At 42.7% G+C, this 19,637-nt stretch overlaps 4 protein-coding genes and 1 long non-coding RNA gene across 42 annotated transcripts in view; 4 read left to right on the top strand and 1 right to left on the bottom strand.

Moving 5' to 3' along the window:
* Positions 1-187: 187 nt before the first annotated feature.
* mrpl38 (mitochondrial ribosomal protein L38) lies at positions 188-3,096 on the top strand. Its single transcript, XM_019865618.1, has 9 exons — positions 188-304; positions 726-914; positions 1,210-1,341; positions 1,514-1,716; positions 1,788-1,860; positions 1,961-2,006; positions 2,328-2,486; positions 2,608-2,744; positions 2,834-3,096. Exons 1-9 carry the CDS (start codon positions 217-219, stop codon positions 2,968-2,970), a joined length of 1,164 nt encoding a protein of 387 aa, XP_019721177.1. The 5' UTR covers positions 188-216; the 3' UTR covers positions 2,971-3,096.
* A 1,421-nt stretch (positions 3,097-4,517) lies between these two features.
* On the top strand, positions 4,518-16,811 carry LOC109513335 (putative uncharacterized protein DDB_G0282133). Of its 7 annotated transcripts, none has more exons than XM_019865698.1 (7): positions 4,518-4,616; positions 4,704-4,754; positions 4,819-4,896; positions 5,063-6,293; positions 9,893-9,895; positions 11,271-11,544; positions 16,800-16,811. In XM_019865698.1, the coding sequence occupies exons 1-6, from the start codon at positions 4,562-4,564 to the stop codon at positions 11,530-11,532; spliced, it is 1,680 nt and encodes a 559-aa protein (XP_019721257.1). In that variant the 5' UTR covers positions 4,518-4,561; the 3' UTR covers positions 11,533-11,544; positions 16,800-16,811. The 7 variants fall into 7 exon arrangements, with proteins under 7 accessions (XP_019721257.1, XP_019721260.1, XP_019721262.1 ...); XM_019865701.1 differs by lacking the exon at positions 16,800-16,811 and having other exon boundaries at positions 5,063-5,958; positions 6,055-6,293; positions 11,271-11,603; XM_019865703.1 differs by lacking the exon at positions 16,800-16,811 and having other exon boundaries at positions 5,063-5,807; positions 5,988-6,293; positions 11,271-11,603.
* Positions 5,385-6,388, bottom strand: LOC109513341 (uncharacterized). Of its 2 annotated transcripts, none has more exons than XR_002167730.1 (4): positions 6,273-6,388; positions 6,033-6,062; positions 5,637-5,789; positions 5,385-5,468 (listed from the first exon to the last, which is right to left on the bottom strand). It is a non-coding gene; the product is annotated as an uncharacterized LOC109513341 (long non-coding RNA). The 2 variants fall into 2 exon arrangements; XR_002167729.1 differs by having other exon boundaries at positions 5,637-5,753; positions 5,928-6,062; positions 6,273-6,387.
* Positions 12,704-14,587, top strand: LOC109513337 (putative uncharacterized protein DDB_G0279653). 25 transcript variants are annotated; one of them, XM_019865712.1, is made up of 6 exons: positions 12,704-12,807; positions 12,934-12,999; positions 13,061-13,144; positions 13,583-13,935; positions 13,987-14,034; positions 14,086-14,587. In XM_019865712.1, exons 1-6 carry the CDS (start codon positions 12,753-12,755, stop codon positions 14,539-14,541), a joined length of 1,062 nt encoding a protein of 353 aa, XP_019721271.1. In that variant the 5' UTR covers positions 12,704-12,752; the 3' UTR covers positions 14,542-14,587. The 25 variants fall into 25 exon arrangements, with proteins under 25 accessions (XP_019721271.1, XP_019721278.1, XP_019721280.1 ...); XM_019865719.1 differs by having other exon boundaries at positions 14,143-14,587; XM_019865721.1 differs by having other exon boundaries at positions 13,583-13,872.
* A 1,149-nt stretch (positions 16,812-17,960) lies between the features above and the next one.
* The window catches only part of LOC109513266 (uncharacterized), a 23,858-nt gene continuing 22,181 nt past the window's right edge, over positions 17,961-19,637 (top strand). For 5 of the 7 annotated variants that reach the window (XM_019865575.1, XM_019865573.1, XM_019865577.1 and 2 more), the window contains exons 1-4: positions 17,961-18,067; positions 18,189-18,236; positions 18,306-18,389; positions 19,406-19,617. In XM_019865575.1, coding sequence (XP_019721134.1) covers positions 18,013-18,067; positions 18,189-18,236; positions 18,306-18,389; positions 19,406-19,617 — 399 coding nt within the window. In that variant the 5' untranslated portion in view covers positions 17,961-18,012. The remainder of the gene's footprint in view (positions 18,068-18,188; positions 18,237-18,305; positions 18,390-19,405; positions 19,618-19,637) is intronic. The other 2 variants (XM_019865571.1, XM_019865572.1) reach the window with 1 other exon arrangement.

Below are 19,637 nucleotides of genomic sequence, written 5' to 3' on the forward strand. Positions count from 1 at the left end.
TGTTTACTATTTACACAGCATTTATGTGATAAAAATTGCATGCGTCCATGTAGGTGTGTATGTATTTTGTTATTATTAGTTATAGTATTTGTAGTATGAGTAATACGGCGAAATGCGTTGTCCATCCAATGTAACCATGCAGGTCATTACAGTACAACGAGCCATGAACATGACATTTTATGCTCTCGGCCACCGTAGATTCATTCTGTATCCAAGATGGCGCTGCGCACAACAGTATCTGCTGGTGTGTTAAGGAATTGGTTTGAGTTCAGAGTCAACAATGCGATGACTTTTGTCACAACAGGTACAGATAATGGCATTTAGCTAATATGGGATTTATTTGGATGCCTTTTGGTGTTTGTGCTTTATTTTGCATGCTTCGTGGGGTCAAACCCTGCGGACACATTGGCTCATCCTGTGTTTTCAAGGGACCTTAGTCAAATGAAATCAAAATAATTGCATATACAGTATATATGAATAATCGGTGGCTACTTGTTTATGCTAAAGTGACGAATCATCCAAACAAGAATGAGCTTTGTTTTAGTCTCAACATTTGGCTTGATTAAATAGTGCTATGGTGTCATTGCAGTGTAGAAATGTGCAAGACAAGTTGATTTACATGACATGTAGCGCACTCAAAGAGTCGAAGGAGCAATTTAATTCAGTTTACCCTACAAAATCTTACAGCGCAGCACTAACAGTATTCGTGTGTTTCCACATAACAGCGTTCCTCTGTCGACGGCGTCCTCCTCTGGGTCCGATGCCTAATGAAGACATTGATGTTCGAAACATTGACACCATAGAGAAATACCGTAGCTACAACCGTTACTTCACTCGGGCTGAAGAGGCGAAGAACAAGCCGGCCTGGTGGAAGACCTACCAAGGATGGATGGAGAAAGAGGATCCTGAACACGGTGAGAAATAATGAAGTATCCTTCCATAAGATGAGGCACGGTACACACATATCCATTTTAAGAGGTAAAGTTACAATTATCTCGCACAGCATCGCATGGTAATTAGTCAGAAGAAGGATGTAGAGATATCTGACAAATCACTTTTGCTGATTTTGGTTGCAAGGAGAGAAAATGCTCAAATATAAGCCCAGTTATCAAAATGGGTATACCCTGTCCAAGATGTTAAAAATCACACATACCGATTTGTGTACCCTGCTTTCGGCCTCATAATTGTGTGATCCGTGTTTTTCGTCAGGTGCCGCGCGAGTGAACATCGGACTACCTCGTTTTCGACCTTCTAGAACCAATGAGCTGAGGGCGAGGAGGCAGACGATGAAGGAGAACAAGCTCAATGTCGAACTGGAGAGGGACTGTCGTTTACGCACATGTAATTTCAATCAAGATGATTTCCCTTTGTGTCTGATGGATGTTCATCTGAATGTGCCCTGTGATTGGCTGGCAATCAGCCTGACTTCTACATTCTGGGGAATATAAAAGATGAATCGATGATTTACTCTGAAACCTTGCTTGTAATTTCATTGTCTCTTTTTCTCCCCCAGTCAAGATATCTTTGGATCGAGTGCAGGAAACGTGGGAGAAGAGTAGTGGTCCCTTTCATATAAGAAGACTGGCAGACCACTATGGGGTCTTCAGGGATCTTTTCCCGAAGGCGTATTTCCACCCTCAAATCCCTCTGCGGATCTGCTATAGCCAAGGAACGAGTGGTGACGTCCATTATGGGAATCAACTCACACCGACAGAAGTATGACCAGTAGAAAAGTTGATTTTTTTCCTTTTTTTTTTTCTTTATGTATGTTTTATTCTCTCATCCAGACAGCATCTGCCCCAATGGTCAGCTTTAACGCAGATGAGGGCTCCCTTTGGACCCTCCTGCTCACCTCCCCAGGTCAGGCTGCCCGTTTTCAATTCAATACAGCTACTGTGGTACTAAACAATACACGGAATCCACTATTGCTGAATATCAAATATATCGTTGTGTATTTCAGATGAACATCTTCTCGATAATGAAGCCGAATACCTGCACTGGCTTGTGTAAGGAAGGATTTTATCACAGTTTAAAACACGAGTTTTAATAACAGTCGGGGGTCTGTGATAGGCTGAAAGCCAAAGAACGATCAATATTTGTTAGACTGGGAAAAAAAAAACACTTTTTTGACTTGACAGTACATAAACGCATTTCAACTTTTTTAGAATGCTGCAACTATAGCGCAGGTCTCCAAAGAGTGGTGAAAGTGTGCTGGCACCTACTGTCAAGACCCATTTTTAAAAAAAATGAGCGCTTAAAAATCTATATATCGTGCCATAACCTTGTACGTTCTGGTGGCTGACGTTGACTGACGCGTGTTTCTCCAGTGGGAACATCCCTGGCGAGGCGGTGCAGGCTGGAGAAGAACTATGTCACTATCTAGCTCCTTTCCCCGCAAAAGGAACTGGCTGCCACCGCTACATTTACATCCTTTTCAAGCAGGAGGGGCGCATCAACTTCCAGGAAGACTTGAGGCCGCCGCCGTGGTGAGCGACACGCACGACCTTTTACCCCGCATCGTCTGCAGGCCGGACGGTGACGTCACGTAGTTGTTGCCGTACATGCCAAATACAGTCAAGCATTTTTGCCTCCATTATTTTTTTGTAGTCATTCGCTGGCAGACCGTACGTTCAAAACAGTGGATTTCTACAGAAAGCACCAGGAGAGCATAACACCTGCAGGTCTGGCGTTTTTCCAGTGCGAATGGGATGAATCTGTCACCGGCACCTTTCACAACACCCTCAGTGAGTAACACTCGACCCCAGTATGCAAAACACGTCTTGGCAGTTCATTTGACTTCATAATTAAATATCTCTGATATCTTTATTTACAGACATGAGGGAGCCAGTGTTTGAATTCATCCGCCCTCCGGTGTACCATCCACCACAAGTGAAATACCCCCACGGACAACCGCTACGTTACCTGGACAGATATAGAGATGGAAAGGAGCACACCTATGGCATCTACTGATATATGCTGCGATATGAATAAAACAAGCACATATGTTAAAATGTCTGTTCGTCTCACCACCTTTTTCTGTGACTTTGGGGAAGTGTGGAATATTTCAATAAAAGTGCTTGATCATGATTAATATGATATACAGTACCCCTACGTCTCTGAAGTGCAACTTCTAATTTTGTGTCACAGTTGAAAATAGTGTGTTTTATTTCATTATGAATTTAATTATACAGTTGAGGTTTTTTTTTTTGCCCCATGATAGTTTGTTTAAAAAAAAAAAAGAGATACTTTTAGATGTATTCATCCCGTGAAAGGAATTAGAAGAATATTCATTTGTCTCCATGTGGAGTGAATACATAAATATGGTTTATATTAAGCTCAAAATAAATGAATATAGATTTGCGAGGGGGTTCTTTCCAATGCCGTACTGTATCAAATCGTCCCACTTGGTGGTCCAGATTACAAAATAGATATTTTAATGTACATACACACACACACACACACACACACACACACACACTCATTTGTGTTGAATTGATAATCCATCTATTTTCTATAGAGCTTGTCCTCATTAGGTGTACCGGAAAGCCGTAGCCTGTCTCAGGGTGACGTTGGGCGAGAGGTGAGTTTCACCCAGGACTGGTCGCCAGCTAATCGCAGGCTACATACAGAAGAGACAAACAACCATTCACTCCAACAATCACAGAGATGGACAAATTAGCATCCAGTGAATCCAATTCCATGTTTTCGGAATGTGGGAAAATTAGCAGTACCAAAAGTACTCCTGGTCTGTACTTATATCTGCAGATACACGGATAAAGTTGGTGCAAAAATACAAATGAATTTACGCAATACCCATTTGGATCACAATTCTCAGAAATAAAGCCAAAGATGGGGAATATCTGGTGTCTCCAAATTGGTTACGTCATCGTCCCTCGATGCTTCCTGATTATGTTTGTGTTGATTACGTTGTGTCTTTTATATGTCCCATTGTCATCCATAGAGGTTGAAAAAAAGTAATGACCCTATTTTGACAGAGAAAGGAGTGCAGTATGTAGTTTTCTAGTGGACACTGAGAAAGAATGTGCTGCATTTATTCAAATTTATTTCATCAAGTGGTTGCGTGAAATAACATTTGAACCCAGATATGGATTTTGAAGTTGACTATTTACTTTTAAAAAATTATCTGGATACAGATGATTTTATTTGACAACCACTTGACGAAATAAAAGTGAGTAAATTCAACCACCATTTTTATTTTCAATGTAGGGAGTAAAACTACAAAGATGTAAAAAAAAAAATGCTTAGGAAAAGAATACCTGAACAATTTTGACATTTTCTTCAATTCAAAGGCTTCTGAATGAAATGTTATATCAAATGAATATACAAAAAAAACAAAATGCTCAACATGGATTTGAATCTATAAAAATTGAGGTTGACATGCTTTGTTTAGTTTTTTTTTTTTTTGTTTTTTTGTTTTTTTTTTGGAGAACTTTGTTGCACAGGTGGTACCGGCGATGCAAATGAGTACCAGCTGTGGACACTAATTTCACATCCTATAAAAGCTCATATAGCTTCTCTTTCTTTAGCTATCACTGAAGCGATGGATCCAGTGTGGTTCTTTGTTCTTCTGGCACAAGCTGTCCTCATGGACACAGGTAAGCAACATTTTTTTTGTTTTGAGTTTATTCTTTCAAACAGAGTTTGTGTTTGTGTCCTGAAATTAGTTGCTTTCATTTCTGCAGGCCTATGTTTTCCAGCTGGACAGGCTGAATCTGATGCGGAGCTTAAAACAGGTGCTGAGTGAGTATATTATGAATGAAATAAGGCTGATGTTAAAACTTGTTTTGTTACAAACAGGTGTGTCTCCCACTGACGTTAGTCTTAGGAGTGTTTTTGAGCTCCTCAAGTCTTTGGATTCTGCACTGGCCCAAGAAGGTGATTTCTCTCGTCTGTTTTTTACCATATTTGAGCCACAGCATGTTTTAGGACAGGGGAAACATATTCTGACTGCTTGATACTAAACCAGTTACTTTGGAAGTGCCCTTGAAAAAAAAAAACATGCCTTGTTTCCTTAAAGATAATTGTAATGCTTGCCACGTAGATGTACTGGAAAACGAAGTGGAACTTGATGCTGTGCTTAGCCTGGGAAAAGCTTTGCACCTGGACATGGCCGGAGGGCTCAAAACAAAGGCAGACAGTCACGACCGTATGAGTGAGGGCCGCAACATGAGTCAACAGCAGGAAACTATGAGCTACAATCAAAAGGGTGCCTCAAGCTATGAGATGGATGACTCCTCCAGCCCCAACATGAGCAAGGAACGCCAGAATGATGCCTTCAGCCATGACCACCAGCACCACAAGATGAGCAAGGACCACACCATGAGCCAGAAGAACCAGAACCACACCATGAGCAAGGACAACCCCCAGAACCACACCCACGCCATGAGCCAGAACCACACCATGAGCCAGGACGACCCCCACAACCACACCATGAGCCAGAACCACACCTACACCATGAGCCAGGCCCATCCCCAGAACCACACCATGAGCCTGGACTACCCCCAGAACCACACCATGAGCCAGGCCAACCACACCCCGAGTCAGGACTACCCCCAGAACCACACCATGAGCCAGGCCAACCACACCCTGAGTCAGGACTACCCCCAGAACCACACCATGATCCAGGACCACCCCCAGAACCACACCTACACCATGAGCCAAGACTACCCCCAGAACCACACCATGGGCCAGGAGAACCACACCATGATCCAGGACCACCCCCAGAACCACACCTACACCATGAGCCAAGACCACCCACAGAACCACACCTACGCCATGAGCCAGACAAACCACACCATGAGCCAGGACTACCCCCAGAACCACACCATGAGCCAGACGAACCACACCATAATCCAGGACCACACCATGAACCCCACCATGATTCAGGATCATCCCCAGAACCACACCATGAGCCAGGAAAACCACACCATGAGCCAGGATCACCCCCAGAACCGCACCATGAACCAGAACCACACCATGAGCCAGGACCTCCCCCAGAACCACACCTACACCATGAGCCAGGACTACCCCCAGAACCACACCTATGCCATGAGCCACAACCACACAATGAGCCAGGACTACCCCCAGAATCACACCATGAGCCAGATGAACCACACAATGAGCCAGGACTACCCCCAGAACCACACCATGAGCCAGGACCACCCCCAAAACCACACCTACACTCTGAGCCAGAACCACACCATGAGCCTGGACTACCCCCAGAACCACACCATGAGCCAGAAGAACCACACCATGAGCCAGGACCACCCCCAGTACCAGGAACAAACAGCTGTTTGAAGTATGGAAGAGCTCAAATGTTTATGAAACTACTTTTCTCACAATAAATTCTTTACCTTGATACTTGTAATGTTGGCTTTTTTTTTTTTTTGGGTTAGTTTTTTTGGATAAACTACAGTGTTGTCCAAGATAAACTTAAATCTTAAATTCTTAATCTTAAAAACTTAACCTTTTATTTGTCCCACACTGGGGAACTTATCTAAAAAAAAAAAAAAAAAATCATACAGGTGCATCAGAAATACTGTGTGGAGGGGGGAAAAAAAAAACCCTGCAGTATGGGAAGAAGCTGTATCTCAGGGATTCACTTTGCATTCCTGGTGCCAAAGTCTTTGTACCCAATTACATTTGAGGTTGTTCCTCCGTGGTAAATATTTTACTGCTAATGAAGTGAATTTTGTTTGTTCCAAGCATATCTGGGCTTCCTTTGTCCCGTGGTGGTGTTTGCAGACCACGAGAGGTGGTCAAAGACCATGCCCAGGAATTTGGGTACTGGTTTTGGGGACCACTGGTTAAGATGGTTATGGAGCCTATGCACAGTGACAGAACACTGAATTATTGCAATTGTGACTTGTGTTCAGTTGGACTAAAAATGCCCAAATTATCACACACTAAACTGCTGATTTGCAAAGGGTAAATTTGGCATTAAAAATGAGTCATTCAAATTAATCTTGCATTCTGAGGGGGGGAAAAAGGCTCTCGAGTCTCAACCATCCAGCATGTCTGATCCTGTATACATCTTGAAATGAGAGAAAAAAAAAAATTTTTTTGGGTCTGTGTAAAATTGATGCAAAGACAATCATCTTCAAACGTAATGGCGTAACCATGGACAAAGACACATTCACACCTTACGGACACTCTGGTCTTTCATGACAATGCATGTTTTAGGAATGTGGCTGGAAGATGGAATTTCAGGAGAAAACCACAGGTGCAAATCTACAGTAGGCCTACTCATGGTTTGTACTTAAACAAAGGTACAGATATTTGTGTTAAAAAAATGTTTGAGTCCAAGTAGAAGAACTGATTTGAATTCAAGTAGTCAAAATTAATGATCAGAAAACCAAATACTCCAGTACAGAAAGCTGAAAAATAACTTTCCAGAAGTTCAAATTCGAAGGATCGCAACATGGACTTAAATCTAAACCATTCATGGTTGAATGTTTTTGCGAGCTTTGTTATTCTTATTTTTTGTGTGTTTTACTGAAGAGTGACGTTGCAGTGGCACACCTGGTGCTAAGTAGAGCCAATCGGGCACAGCTTGTGATCGCTTGCGACCTGCTATAATAACTCATGTGGTGCGCTGTTCTCACATGTGATCAAGGAAGCCATGGCTGCTGTTTTGCTCTTTGTTGTGTTAGCGCAAGCATCAATGCTGGATACAGGTAATTGTTAATGCTTCTTTAAACCAAACTTATGTTCACGTCAGCATGTTTGTGTCCCTTGAATGCTGAAATGAGTTTGTCTGCAGGCCTTTGTGTTCCTCCTGTCCCCAGACTAGAGGAAGCCAATTTCAGGCTGAAAAAAGTTGGACAAGGTGAGCACAGTACTGATGAGTTAAACCTGTTTGTGATAATAAATTCTTGTTTCATTTGCTACAGAGCCTCCCAATGATGTTTCAGCCGTTGGGGTTTTTGAACTTCTTCGGGTTGTGAGTTTGGTGGTGAAGCTACAAATTGAGGAAGGTGAGTTGGTCACAAAGTCACAATGTGGTTAATAAAAAAAAACAAAAGAAAACTATACTGTTAACTGTTTTTTTGTGTGTGTCAAATTTGTTAATTTCAATGTTAAATGGCTAAGTTTGTGTGCAATGTTAATGCTTGAACAATCGTGCTGTTTTTGGGAAACATTTAGTTGGTTTTTGCCCGACACAACAATGTAATGCATAATATATTGCATGCAAAACTAAAATAATTGAATATTAAATTAACAATTTATGGAATTTAACCCAATTTTAATGAAGAAAAGTGCTGTTCTTGAAGGTGAAAATGTGTGGGGGGCCCCCCCCTTTTTTTTTTTTTTTTTCTTTTCTTAAATAAGGCCAACAAGCAAGCAAAGACATGAAAATGGCCAACGCCAGCGTGGACTGGAGTCACGATCAGCCGGGGGCCAACGCCAGTGCAGACTGGAGTCACGACCAACCAGGGGCCAACGTGAGCGTGGACTGGAGACTCGATGCCATGAGTGATGACAGAATGGATGATGGTGACATGGCAGATGACGTGTCTGTCATGGTTCCAAGTCTGTAGCTGCAACATGAACTGTATAGTTTAATCACTCCTGTCTGGGGGGGAAAATAAATGATGGAATTCACCACTTTTATTTATTTTGGTTTTTAACTATTGACAGACTTGTAATACAGGAGCAACACAATTGAATAGTGTGAGCGGGACGTCATAATCTGGAGGGTCCCCATCTGACTTCAGTGCAATGCTTTTTAATTTTAATTGAGCAATTTTACTTTCAATAATGTAGTCGAGCAGTAGGACGGACAATGTTTGAAAGAAATATTGCAATGAGAGCATTGTGCGGCATATACAATATAGAAACATACTATGTACTGCACAAAAGCAAATGTGCCAAAGTATTTGAGAAAATTACTGTAAACATGGTTACATCAAATCTTTGAAAAAAATATGTACATGCCATACAAGAATGTGAACAGTCAAAATTGTAATCAGTTTTATGCACAGCCAATATCTGATTAAGTATGGAGAAAGATCCAGAACATCTGAGAAGCATTGTGGATCAACTTGTTTTGGATCAAAAGCTCCATATTTGAGATTATTGGTCCATAAAATTAGTATCCAATTCTTTACCTTTGTATGGGCTTGTATATTTTTTTTCCAAAAGATTTAACCACATTTATAATCAAGTCTAAACTAAGCAATAACTGCAGTTTGGTACAATTCCTTTTCGACAGTACATATTTTTCCCCCAGTGTACCCTGCATAATGCAGTGTGTCAATATTTGACTGAAACCAACTGGCTATTCTGGCCAACTACACGACTAAAAACAAAATTGCAATGACTGAGACTTTGAAGGCTTGGTATTTATAGAGGGGTTGATATTTTGTCAAGTCCGCGATCTATAGTTTCACTTTTGACCAACGACCTGTACAGAAAGAATGGGGAAAAAAAAAAGGGATTGCTTCCATGCTTTTAATAATTCCGCAGCCATCTGACAGCTCACATCATACATTGACAAGAAGCACATCTGTTGAGTCACCCAGATTGGAGCCCTGAGCAGCACCTCTCAGGTTGGAATTGGTCTTCTGGTTCTGTTGGGGGCTGAAGATAGTGGTCCGCTGGCTGCTGCTGCTCATGTTGTGGCTCGGATGTTGGGTGCTGCTCATGTTGGAGCTCTGCTGGTGGGGGCTGAAGACCTGTTCTGTGCTCATGTTATGGCTCTGCTGGTGGGGCTTGAAGATTTTCTGCTGCTGGCCACTGCTCATGTTGTAGCTCACATTGTGACTTGCTTGTTCATAATGTTGACCTGACCTCCACACAAGATCTCACGTTAGTTACCATTCAAATTCAAAAGCAATACAATACCATAAACTACAAAGGCTTCCTCAAGGAAGTCATTCATTTGCTCACCATTCCCCCCCCGCCCCCGGCAACATACCGGTACCTTTTTTAGCCCCAGCCTTGAATGCATCTTGTTTAACACTAGCAGGAGCACAAAGGCCTGCAAGCACACAAATTCATTTCAGCATTAGAGGACCCAAACATTACATTCGGAAAACATAATTTGATTTTCAAAACACCTCCCAAAGGAAAAAAATAAATAAATCTCATCTACCTCCATCCATCAAGACAGCATACACCATAACAACCAAGAGCCAAAGAGCAGCCATTGCTTCATGAAACAGTTGTGACGAAAAAAAAACAGACAATGCAAGCTTTTAAAAGCAATGACTACAGCTGCCGCTAATTGGCTCCAATGACCACAGCTGTACGACTGCAACATACATAAAATCAGTCATCCTCAATTGATATGAATTCAAATCAAATTTGGTGGATGGCGAGGTTGCAGTGGCACACCTGCTGCTAAGTAGAGCCAATCAGGCCCAGCTTGTGGTCGCTTGCGACCTGCTATAATAACTCACGTGGTGAGCTGCCCTCACACCTGATCAAGGAAGTCATGGCTGCTGTTTTGCTCTTGGTTGTGTTAGCGCAAGCGTCAATGCTGGATTCGGGTAATTGTTAATGCTTCTTTAAACCAAACTTGTGTTAATGTCAGAATGTTTGCGTCCCTTGAATGCTGAAATGAGTTTGTTTGCAGGCCTTTGTGGTCCTCCTGGCCCCAGACTACAGGAAGCCAATTCTGGGCTGAAAAATGTTGGACGAGGTGAGCGCATTATAGATGAGTTAAACCTATTTGTGATAATGCTTGTTTCATTTACGACAGATCCTCGCGAAGATGTTTCATTGGAGGGGGTTTTAGAACTTCTCAAGGCATTGGATTTGGTGGTGAAGCTCCACACGAAAGAAGGTGAGAAAGTTGAGATGACATCTTAAGCATTTAGGTTCTATTTCCCAACTATTTACTTGAGTTATGATCATGTGGTGCTACTTTTAAGTTGAATGCCAAGTAACATGTGCTCTTGTAATCAAGCAAGCTACAATAGAAGCAACACCCAGCAGCAGGAAAATGTGACCAGCCACCAGCCGGGCCGCAACATGAGCAAGGGCCACCAGAACGATGCCTTGAGCCACGACCAGCCAAGCCACAATATGAGCAAGGGCCACCAGAACTATGCCCTGAGCCATAATATGAGCAAGGACTACCAGAATGGCGCCTTCAGCCATGACCAGCCGAGCCACAACATGAGCATGGGCCACCAGAACTATGCCCCGAACTACAACATGAGCAAGGACTACCAGAATGACGTTTTAAGCCACGACCAGCCGAGCTATAACATGAGCAAGGGCCACCAGAACTATGCCCCGAGCCACAATATGAGCAAGGAAAACCAGAATGGCGCCTTCAGCCACGACCAGCCGAGCCACAACATGAGCATGGGCCACCAGAACTATGCCCTGAGCCACAATATGAGCAAGGACCACCAGGATGACGTCTTCAGCCATAACGAGCTGAGCCTCAATATGAACGAGGACCTCTATGACTACATGAGTGATGATAATCTTGTCCTGAGCAGCCGCTACCAGAATGACGGCGACTTGGCAGATGATTCATTTCATGTCATGGTTTGAAGTGTGCAGTTTGTCCCTGAAACATCATGGAAGAACAGTTTATCTGTCAGCAAAATAAATGATGAAATTCATTACCTTGTGGGGTTTTTTTCATTACAATTTAATCCTGTGGAAAACTTGAGTGAAAAAAAAAATATATAGTGAACAAAAAATACATTTCTTGCAACCTGAATGGATTTCTTCAAAGGTGTTTTCGTTACATCAGTAGAAAGTTGTCACAGAAGCACTTATTAAAAAGCTACAGTATGTCATAAGGGCGGAACAAAAAACTCGAGAATTAGGAAAATCTGTTAAAGTGGAAACATAGGGCTCAATAGCTTAAAATGAACAGTGACCTGATCAGAACGGGATCCTGTAGCTCCGTCTGTTGCTGATGTCGTTTTGGACGTCACTTAAAAAGCGTGTGCTTTTACATATCAAAAAGCTACAAATGCATATTAGATGTATCAAATTTTGTTTTATTAGACACAGTACGTCTCCTGTATGCTATACTTGTTTCAAATTGCATCACGTAATTCCATCCATCCAACCAAACATATTCAACTATTGGACACTCATCAAACCACCAAATTAGGAAGGTGATTTTCATGTTCATTTGTTGATTAGTGCATACTTAATTTTAACCATTTAATTTTCCGATTAAGCAGGAAAAGAAACTTTCTCTATGTGTAAAATTGATCATCTATTTTCTATCACGCTTATCATTCAGTTTGTGGGTGAGCTTGAGCCTGTCCAAGATAACTTTGGGGTGAGTGGGGAGGAACACTCTGAAATGGTCGCCAGCTAATTACAAAAATGTTTATGAAAAATAATGGCGGCACGGTGCAAAGGTGCTGGGTTCGATTCCCGTGTGGAGTTTGCATGTTCTCCAGTTTCTTCCCCATGTTGCAAAAATATGCATGGCAGGTCGTGGCACACTCTAAATTGTCCTAGTTACATGATCCATTTGATAATTCTCTCAAATATAGGCATGGTAGGTTGATGGCACGTTCTAAATTGTCCCAGTTACATGATCCATTTGATAATTCTCTCAAATATAAAATAAAGTACATACAATAACCAAAAGGGGCTAGCTTGGGTTTGAATTGATACCAAGCAAGGATGATGTCATTGATGTTGCGGTGGTACAGCTGTGGTGTTTCGAGCTAATTAGCGGCAGTTGTCTTGACTGCTATAAAAGCTTGCGACATCCATTCTTTCCACAACTGTTGCTCGACGCAATGGCTGCTGGTTGGCTCTTGGTTGTTGTGGCGTATGCTATCTTGATGGATGGAGGTAGATGGCATTTTTTTTTTTTTTTGTGTGTGTTTTATTTTATTTTTTTTAATAGTAAACCAAATTTGTTTTCAAAGACAAACTATTTGAGTCCCAAGAAGCTGAAATTAATTTGTGTGCTTTCAGGCCTTTGTGCTCCTCCTGGTATTCAACAAGATGAATTCAAGGCTGGACTTAAAAAAGGTTTATCAGGTGAGAAGAGTGAGAAATTAAATCGGTTTGTGATTTACAAGATTTCATTTGTTTGCTTTAGCTGTCTACCCTGATGATGATTCACTGAGGAAGGCTTTTGAAGTGCTCCAGTCTTTGAATTCTCTGTTGAAGCTACAAAATAAAGGTGAGTATATGAAGAGTAGCTGTTGCCAACGTGATGCCTGCAAAGGAAAGAAAATCCAGCCATTAGTCTTTTAAACTGCATTTGTTTTGTTTGTTTTTTTTTACCGAAAATGGCAAAAAGTAGATATATTGAGCTCAGGAGGACAATGTTTGGGGCGGTGACAGGTGTCCAATTTTTTTTTTTTTTAAATCCATACTTGAGCAAATATGACATAAGCTATATTACTATCACTGTGAATGTGGGGGGAAAAGTAAATGCCAAAGTTTTACATTTTCCCATCAAGTGGAAATGCTTCTTAATACCAGAAGATCTATCTTTATTGTCTCCTTGTTTTGTCTTGCTAGCACAGAGTTAACGATAGCTGCGCTGGTACCCCTTAGTAATTTTCAGTGTTACTTTTCAATTTGAACGTTAACTAATGTGAGATCTTGTGTCAAGGTCAACGTTATCACCAAGCAAGCTACAATGTGAGCAACACCCAGCAGCAGGAAAATGTGACCGCCCAACAGCAGAGCTACAACATGAGCGGCGTCCAACTGCAGAGTGACATGAGCAGCGGCCATGAGCACCATGTCTTCAGTCCCAAACACCATCGCAACAACATGAGCAGCGGCCATCAGGTTGTCTTCAGCCCCCACCAGCAAAGCCATAACATGAGCAATGGCCAGCAGAGCAACAACATGAGCACAGGACAACACATCTTCAGCCACCAAAAGCAGAGTTACAACATGAGCAGCGACATGAGCGGTGGCCACCAGCATGTCTTCAGCCACCAAAAGCAGAGCTACAACATGAGGAGCCACCAACAAAATGTCTCAAATCCCCACCAGCAGAACTACAACATGAGCACAGGACAACACATCTTCAGCCACCAAAAGCAGAGTTACAACATGAGCGGTGGCCACCAGCATGTCTTCAGCCACCAAAAGCAGAGCTACAACATGAGCAGCCACAAACAGCAGAGCTACAACATGAGCAATGACCAGCAGAGCTACAACATGAGCACAGGACAACACGTCTTCAGCCCCCAACAGCAGAACCACAACATGAGCAGTGGCCAGCAGCATGTCTTTGGGCACCAAAAGCAGAGCTACAACATGAGCGGCATCCAACTGCAGAGTGACATGAGCAGTGGCCATAAGCACAATGTCTCCAGTCCCAAACAGCAGATCTACAACATGAGCAGAGGACAACAGAATGTCACCAGCACCCAAAAGCCAAGCCACAACATGAGCAGCAGCAGCAGCAGCCAACGGACCACTACGTTCAGCACCCAACAGCCGAGCTACATGAGCAGCACCCAACAGAACGAGAACACAATCAGTCACAACCAGAGTGGTGACGTGAGCGGCACCTATTTGGGTGACGCAACAGATGTGCTTCTTGTGAATGTATGATGTGAGCTGTCAGATGGTTGGGGAATGATTAAAAGCATGGAAACAATCTGATTTGTGGGTTGTTTTTTTTCCTTTTCTGTAGTTTGTTAAAAGTGAAACTGCTAGAGTTCGCCGACCTAACAAAGTCTCAACACCTGGCTCTCAAAGTATCAGTCGTGCGATTGTGGAAACTATTTTTCCTTTTGTTGTTTCCCCCCCCCCTTCAGTGTTTGGAGAGAAATTATTTTTGCTTGTCATGAATTTATATCTTTGCATGTCAAACTCCAGAAACCAAAAGGGCTCTCTCTGCAGGTTTAGATCAATGGAGTCCAGGCTTCGAAGCAAACCTGGTGAAGTGGCATTTGGGTGTCATGCTGCATGCAAATAAAATAAGCTGCCATTGGAGAAGTCTGTCCAAAGTATAAATGCTTCAAAATCCAGATTTCAAACTATGCCCCCCCACAACAACCCCATCCCTTTGATTCAGATCTGTTAGGCGTTTTTAAACTCAATTTTGCTGTAGAGTCTTTTCGTAATTTCTGAAAGCTATTTATATTTGATTTAAAATGTTTTTAGATGTTTTGGTTGCAAATTTGCTGAAACCACCAAAATGCATTTTAAGGAGCTACTTTTGTTCTCTGGTTGTAGGGGCTATGGGAAAGAAGACAATTTATGAGCAGTAGTGCTTATTACTTTATGTGTGGATTAGTTTTTCTATGCAGCAGGGGAGTTTTAATTTGCCACTGCTATTTATTGGAAAAATCATCCCTCGGTGTGCTTATGAGCACAGATGGTTGTTTGTCTATGTGTGCCCTGCGATTGGCTGGCAACCAGTTCAGGGTGTTCCCCGCCTTCTGCCCGAAGACCGCTGGGATAGACTCCAGCAGCTGTGGTCGTTGCTATAAAAGCTTGGAGCATTGCGGGCTGCAAACGGCCCTCGGGCCATAGTTTGGGCACCACTTGAAAGAGCCTGTGTACAGCAAAAACTGAACTCTTGCATTAAAGTGATTTACAGTACAAATAAGACAGGTAGGAACTACCAAAATCACAGCCATTGTTACAACTAGGTTTCTGCAGTGTTCAATTCCATCTCCGGCCTTCCTGTGTGGAGTTTGCATGGTCTCCCTGTGCCTGCGTGGGTTTTCTCTGGGTAGTCCGGTTTCCTCCCACATTCCAAAAACATGCACGGCAGGTTAATGGAACGCTCTAAATTGTCCTGAGGTGTGATTGTGAGCATGAACGGTTGTTCGTCTACGTGTGTGCCCTGTGATTGGCTGGCAACCAGTTCAGGGTGTCCCCCTTTGTTTTTGTTTTTTTTTTGGGGGGGGGGGGTGTCATGACTTGCGAGGGTTGCAGAGGTACACCTGGTGCTATAATTAGAGCCAATCAGGCCCAGCTTGCGATCACTTGCGACCTGCTATAATAACTCACGTGGTGTGCTGTCCTCACATCTGATCAAGGAAGTCATGGCTGCTGGTTTGCTCTTGGTTGTGTTAGCGCAAGTGTCAATGCTGGATACGGGTAATTCTTAATGCTTCTTTCAAACAATCTCGTGTTAATGTCAGAATGTTTGCGTCCCTTGAATGCTGAAATGTGTTTGTCTGCAGGCCTTTGTGGTCCTCCTGGCTCCAGACTTGAGGAAGGCAATACCGGTCTGAAAAAAGTTGGACAAGGTGAGCACATTATTGATGAGTTAAACATATTTGTGATAACGCTTGTTTCATTTGCGACAGCTCCTCACAAAAATGTTTCATTGGAGGGGGTTTTGGAACTTCTCCAGGCTTTGGATTTAGTGGTGAAGCTCCACACGAAAGAAGGTGAGAAAGTTGAGGTGACATCTTCAGCATTTAGGTTCTATTTTCCAACTTTTTACTTGAGTTATGAACATGTGCGTATGAGTGTGATGCTACTTTTAAGTTGAATGCCAAGTAACATGTGATCTTGTAATCAATCAAGCAAGCTACAATAGAAGCAACACCCAGCAGCAGAAAAATGTGACCAGTCACCAGCCAGGCCGCAACATGAGCAAGGGTCACCAGAACGATGCCTTGAGCCACGACCAGCCGAGCCATAACATGAGCAAGAGCCACCAGAATGATTCCTTTCACTTCGACCAGGCGGGGCGCGGCATGAGCCTCGACCAGGCGGGGCGCGGCATGAGCAAAGGCTACCAGAATGATGCCTTCCACCTCGACCGGCCGGGCCGCAGCATGAGCCTCGACCAGAATGACCGTGACGATGATGATGATGCTTTTAATGTCATGGTTTGAAGTATACAGTTTGTCCCTGAAACATGATGGAAGAGCAGTAACTTGTCTGAAAAATAAATGGTGAAATTCATTACCTTGTGTTTTTGTTGTGTGTGTGTGTGTGGGGGGGGAGGGGGGGGTTACATTACAATTGTGGAAAACTAAATATCAAATGAACAAAGATTGACTTCCCCTTCCAACTCCTGTGAATAGTTCTTCAAAGGTGTTTGTCCTCCATCAGTCAAACTCTATCACTGAAGTACATATTAAAAAGCATTTCATACTGTGAGGGATGGAACAAAAACACTGGAAAGGGGAAGTTTCATTGAAGTGCGAAGTGTGATCCAAAAATGGGTGAATGGCTTAAAATGAAGAGAGTGCATCTGTCTTGTGCAGGTTGTCTGACTGGTAGTAACGTGTTCACCCCCTCGATCACTACATCTTAAGTCTCGAATAGTTCGACTGTCTTTAAATGTATGCTGCATGTGCAGAGTCATTTTCTCAGGCTCAAACATTGTTTCTTCCCCTATTTCCTACTGTTTTACATTTCACAGCTAAGATCTTGGAGCACTTAACGGCCAGAGTTCCCATTCTGTCTCCCAATGTTGGTTGTCTTATGTTCCTCTGAATGGGTTCTAAGTGGGACAATAAAATTCCTTGTGTTGCATACTTGGTCAATAAATCAGATTCATATTCTGATCAAGAAACTGTTGGCATCATAGCCGTACCATATGACGTATTGAATCAGGAAACAACTACGTGACAAAAGTGAATTTTGACGTTCAAAACAGAATAATTCCAATTAAACAGTAAAAGCAACTTTGGGGCTGGCGTGCTCACCAGTCACCCACCGTGCCGCCACACCTATGTGCTGTTTATATAAAAATAGATACACATTGAACAACCATTACGTATATTTCAATTTTATTTTATTTTAGTATCGATATTTTTCTTTCTTTTTTTTTGTTTTTTTTGTTTTTAAGTAATGTTGTGGCCTGTGCATGGTCAGCATCCACACACCCTCTAATGACCAGCTGCTACAATAAAGTAAAGTGTAGACACCTGAAAAATCAGTTCCAAAGATTTGTATGTTGCTATTTTTCACCCCCAAAAAACCCACAAAAAAAAACCCCCGTCAGATGCAGCTGTGTGCACCTGGTGCTAAAAAGCGCCAATTAGCATCAGCTGTCAGCTGCTATAAGAGCTCTTGCGTCCTGTCCTTGTCACAACTGTCACTGCAGAGATGGCTGCTGTTTGGCTCCTGCTTCTTCTGGTGCATGCGGTCTGGATCGACAGAGGTAGTTTTTTTTTTTTCTTCTTTAAATGGTCAACATTTAAGAAAAAAAATGCACGCACGTTTGTATTTAAAATCTTAATGTTTGAGTCCCCAAATGTGAAAGTGAGTGCTTTGTTTTCCAGCTACACAAGATGCAGCCGATGCTGGGCTTCGACAGAGACGTGTGTCAGGTAAGAACATTGATTATGTCAACAATAATTTTATTTTTGTGAGAATAAGACTTGTTTTATTTGCTCCAGATGTGTCTTCCAATGATGTTTCGCTGGATGAGGCTTTTGAACTTCTCCAGGCTTGGAATTCTGTGCTGAAGCTAAAAAGTAAAGGTGAGGAAAAATGGGGTGACATAATTATTTCCCTATCCATTGTCTCTGAACCTTTTTTATTGAACACATTTTACATTGGGGGTGGGGGTAGGAGTTCTTGTCTCTCAACCTTTTTATTCGACACATTTTACATTGGGGGTGGGGGTAGGAGTTCTTACTATATATGACCAAATGTCACGTGTGTGTGTGTGTGTGTGTGTGTGTGTGTGTGTATACTGACTTAATGCTCGGTTCAGTTTGCTCACACATCGTCTTTGTGTGAAAGCTGGACCAAAATACTTCAATCTTTATGCGGGGGTGCTTGTCATACGTCTTTGTGAGGCTCTTTTTACTCCAAAAAGGGATCCTGGTGTAAACTAACCACTGATAAGCGGAGTGTTTAGTGAAAACCAATTGGAAGTTGTCATTGACAAAGCAAGATGGCTGTCCTATGACTTCATCCATGAGGGGCCACTGTGAGTCCACAGCAGATTTTTAGACATCTGTAGGGTAATATTGCTGTGCATCGAGGAGCCTCTGCTCTTTGTTTTTGAGACGTAACATGCGATCAAGGAAGATTTGTGCCGTGGAAGGCGTCAGTGATGGAAGAGAATCTGTGTTGAGGATATTGGAGCTCAATATTCGCAACGCGATTAAATTTAGCTTTTGTGTGGGGCTCGAGCAATATTTGGCCATTGGACTGCCTGGGACCTTATGATTGAGGTGAAATGTCCTGAAACGCACGTGAATACCTCAGGCAGAAGTCTGAATAAAAATATTTGTCGAAGTAATAATGACAAAACTTTGTGAAAGTAGCATTTTTTCAACTCATTCAAATTTTGAAAATTGGTTCATAACTTAAGAAAATTAACAGCATATAGCATAAATACCAGTCTTAACATGCCAATGGTGGATGGACACAGATTTTTGTCCCTTTTGCCATCTAGTGGAAGCATATTTTAATAGTTCTAAATGTGGTTGGAGATCCATATAGTCCCTTAATTTAGCTGAATGGCCATCGTTTTGTAAATTCGAAGTGGCAGCCAGAGATGACTCCATGAGCGCCGACCACACCGGCCACAACATGAGTGCCAACCGCAGCATGAGCACCGACTACCCCAGCCACAGCCTGAGCGCCGACCACCACAGCCTGAGCGCCGACCACAGCATGAGTGCCGACCGCAGCATGAGCGCCGACTACCCCAGCCGCAGCATGAGCGCCGACCACAACATGAGTGCTGACCGCAGCATGAGCGCCGACAACCCCAG

This window comes from Hippocampus comes, unplaced genomic scaffold (genome assembly GCF_001891065.2).
Source record: "Hippocampus comes isolate QL1 unplaced genomic scaffold, H_comes_QL1_v1.1 scaffold58, whole genome shotgun sequence".
NCBI lineage: Eukaryota > Metazoa > Chordata > Actinopteri > Syngnathiformes > Syngnathidae > Hippocampus > Hippocampus comes.

Coding starts and splice junctions, on each gene's coding strand:
- mrpl38 (XM_019865618.1), top strand. CDS start 217: ATGGCGCTGCGCACAACAGTATCTGCTGGTGTGTTAAGGAATTGGTTT. Junction 1,342..1,513: donor GGACTGTCGTTTACGCACAT/GTAATTTCAATC, acceptor TTTCTCCCCCAG/TCAAGATATCTTTGGATCGA. Junction 2,007..2,327: donor GAATACCTGCACTGGCTTGT/GTAAGGAAGGAT, acceptor GTGTTTCTCCAG/TGGGAACATCCCTGGCGAGG.
- LOC109513335 (XM_019865698.1), top strand. CDS start 4,562: ATGGATCCAGTGTGGTTCTTTGTTCTTCTGGCACAAGCTGTCCTCATG. Junction 4,617..4,703: donor AGCTGTCCTCATGGACACAG/GTAAGCAACATT, acceptor TCATTTCTGCAG/GCCTATGTTTTCCAGCTGGA. Junction 4,897..5,062: donor TTCTGCACTGGCCCAAGAAG/GTGATTTCTCTC, acceptor CTTGCCACGTAG/ATGTACTGGAAAACGAAGTG.
- LOC109513337 (XM_019865704.1), top strand. CDS start 12,753: ATGGCTGCTGGTTGGCTCTTGGTTGTTGTGGCGTATGCTATCTTGATG. Junction 12,808..12,933: donor TGCTATCTTGATGGATGGAG/GTAGATGGCATT, acceptor GTGTGCTTTCAG/GCCTTTGTGCTCCTCCTGGT. Junction 13,000..13,060: donor ACTTAAAAAAGGTTTATCAG/GTGAGAAGAGTG, acceptor TGTTTGCTTTAG/CTGTCTACCCTGATGATGAT.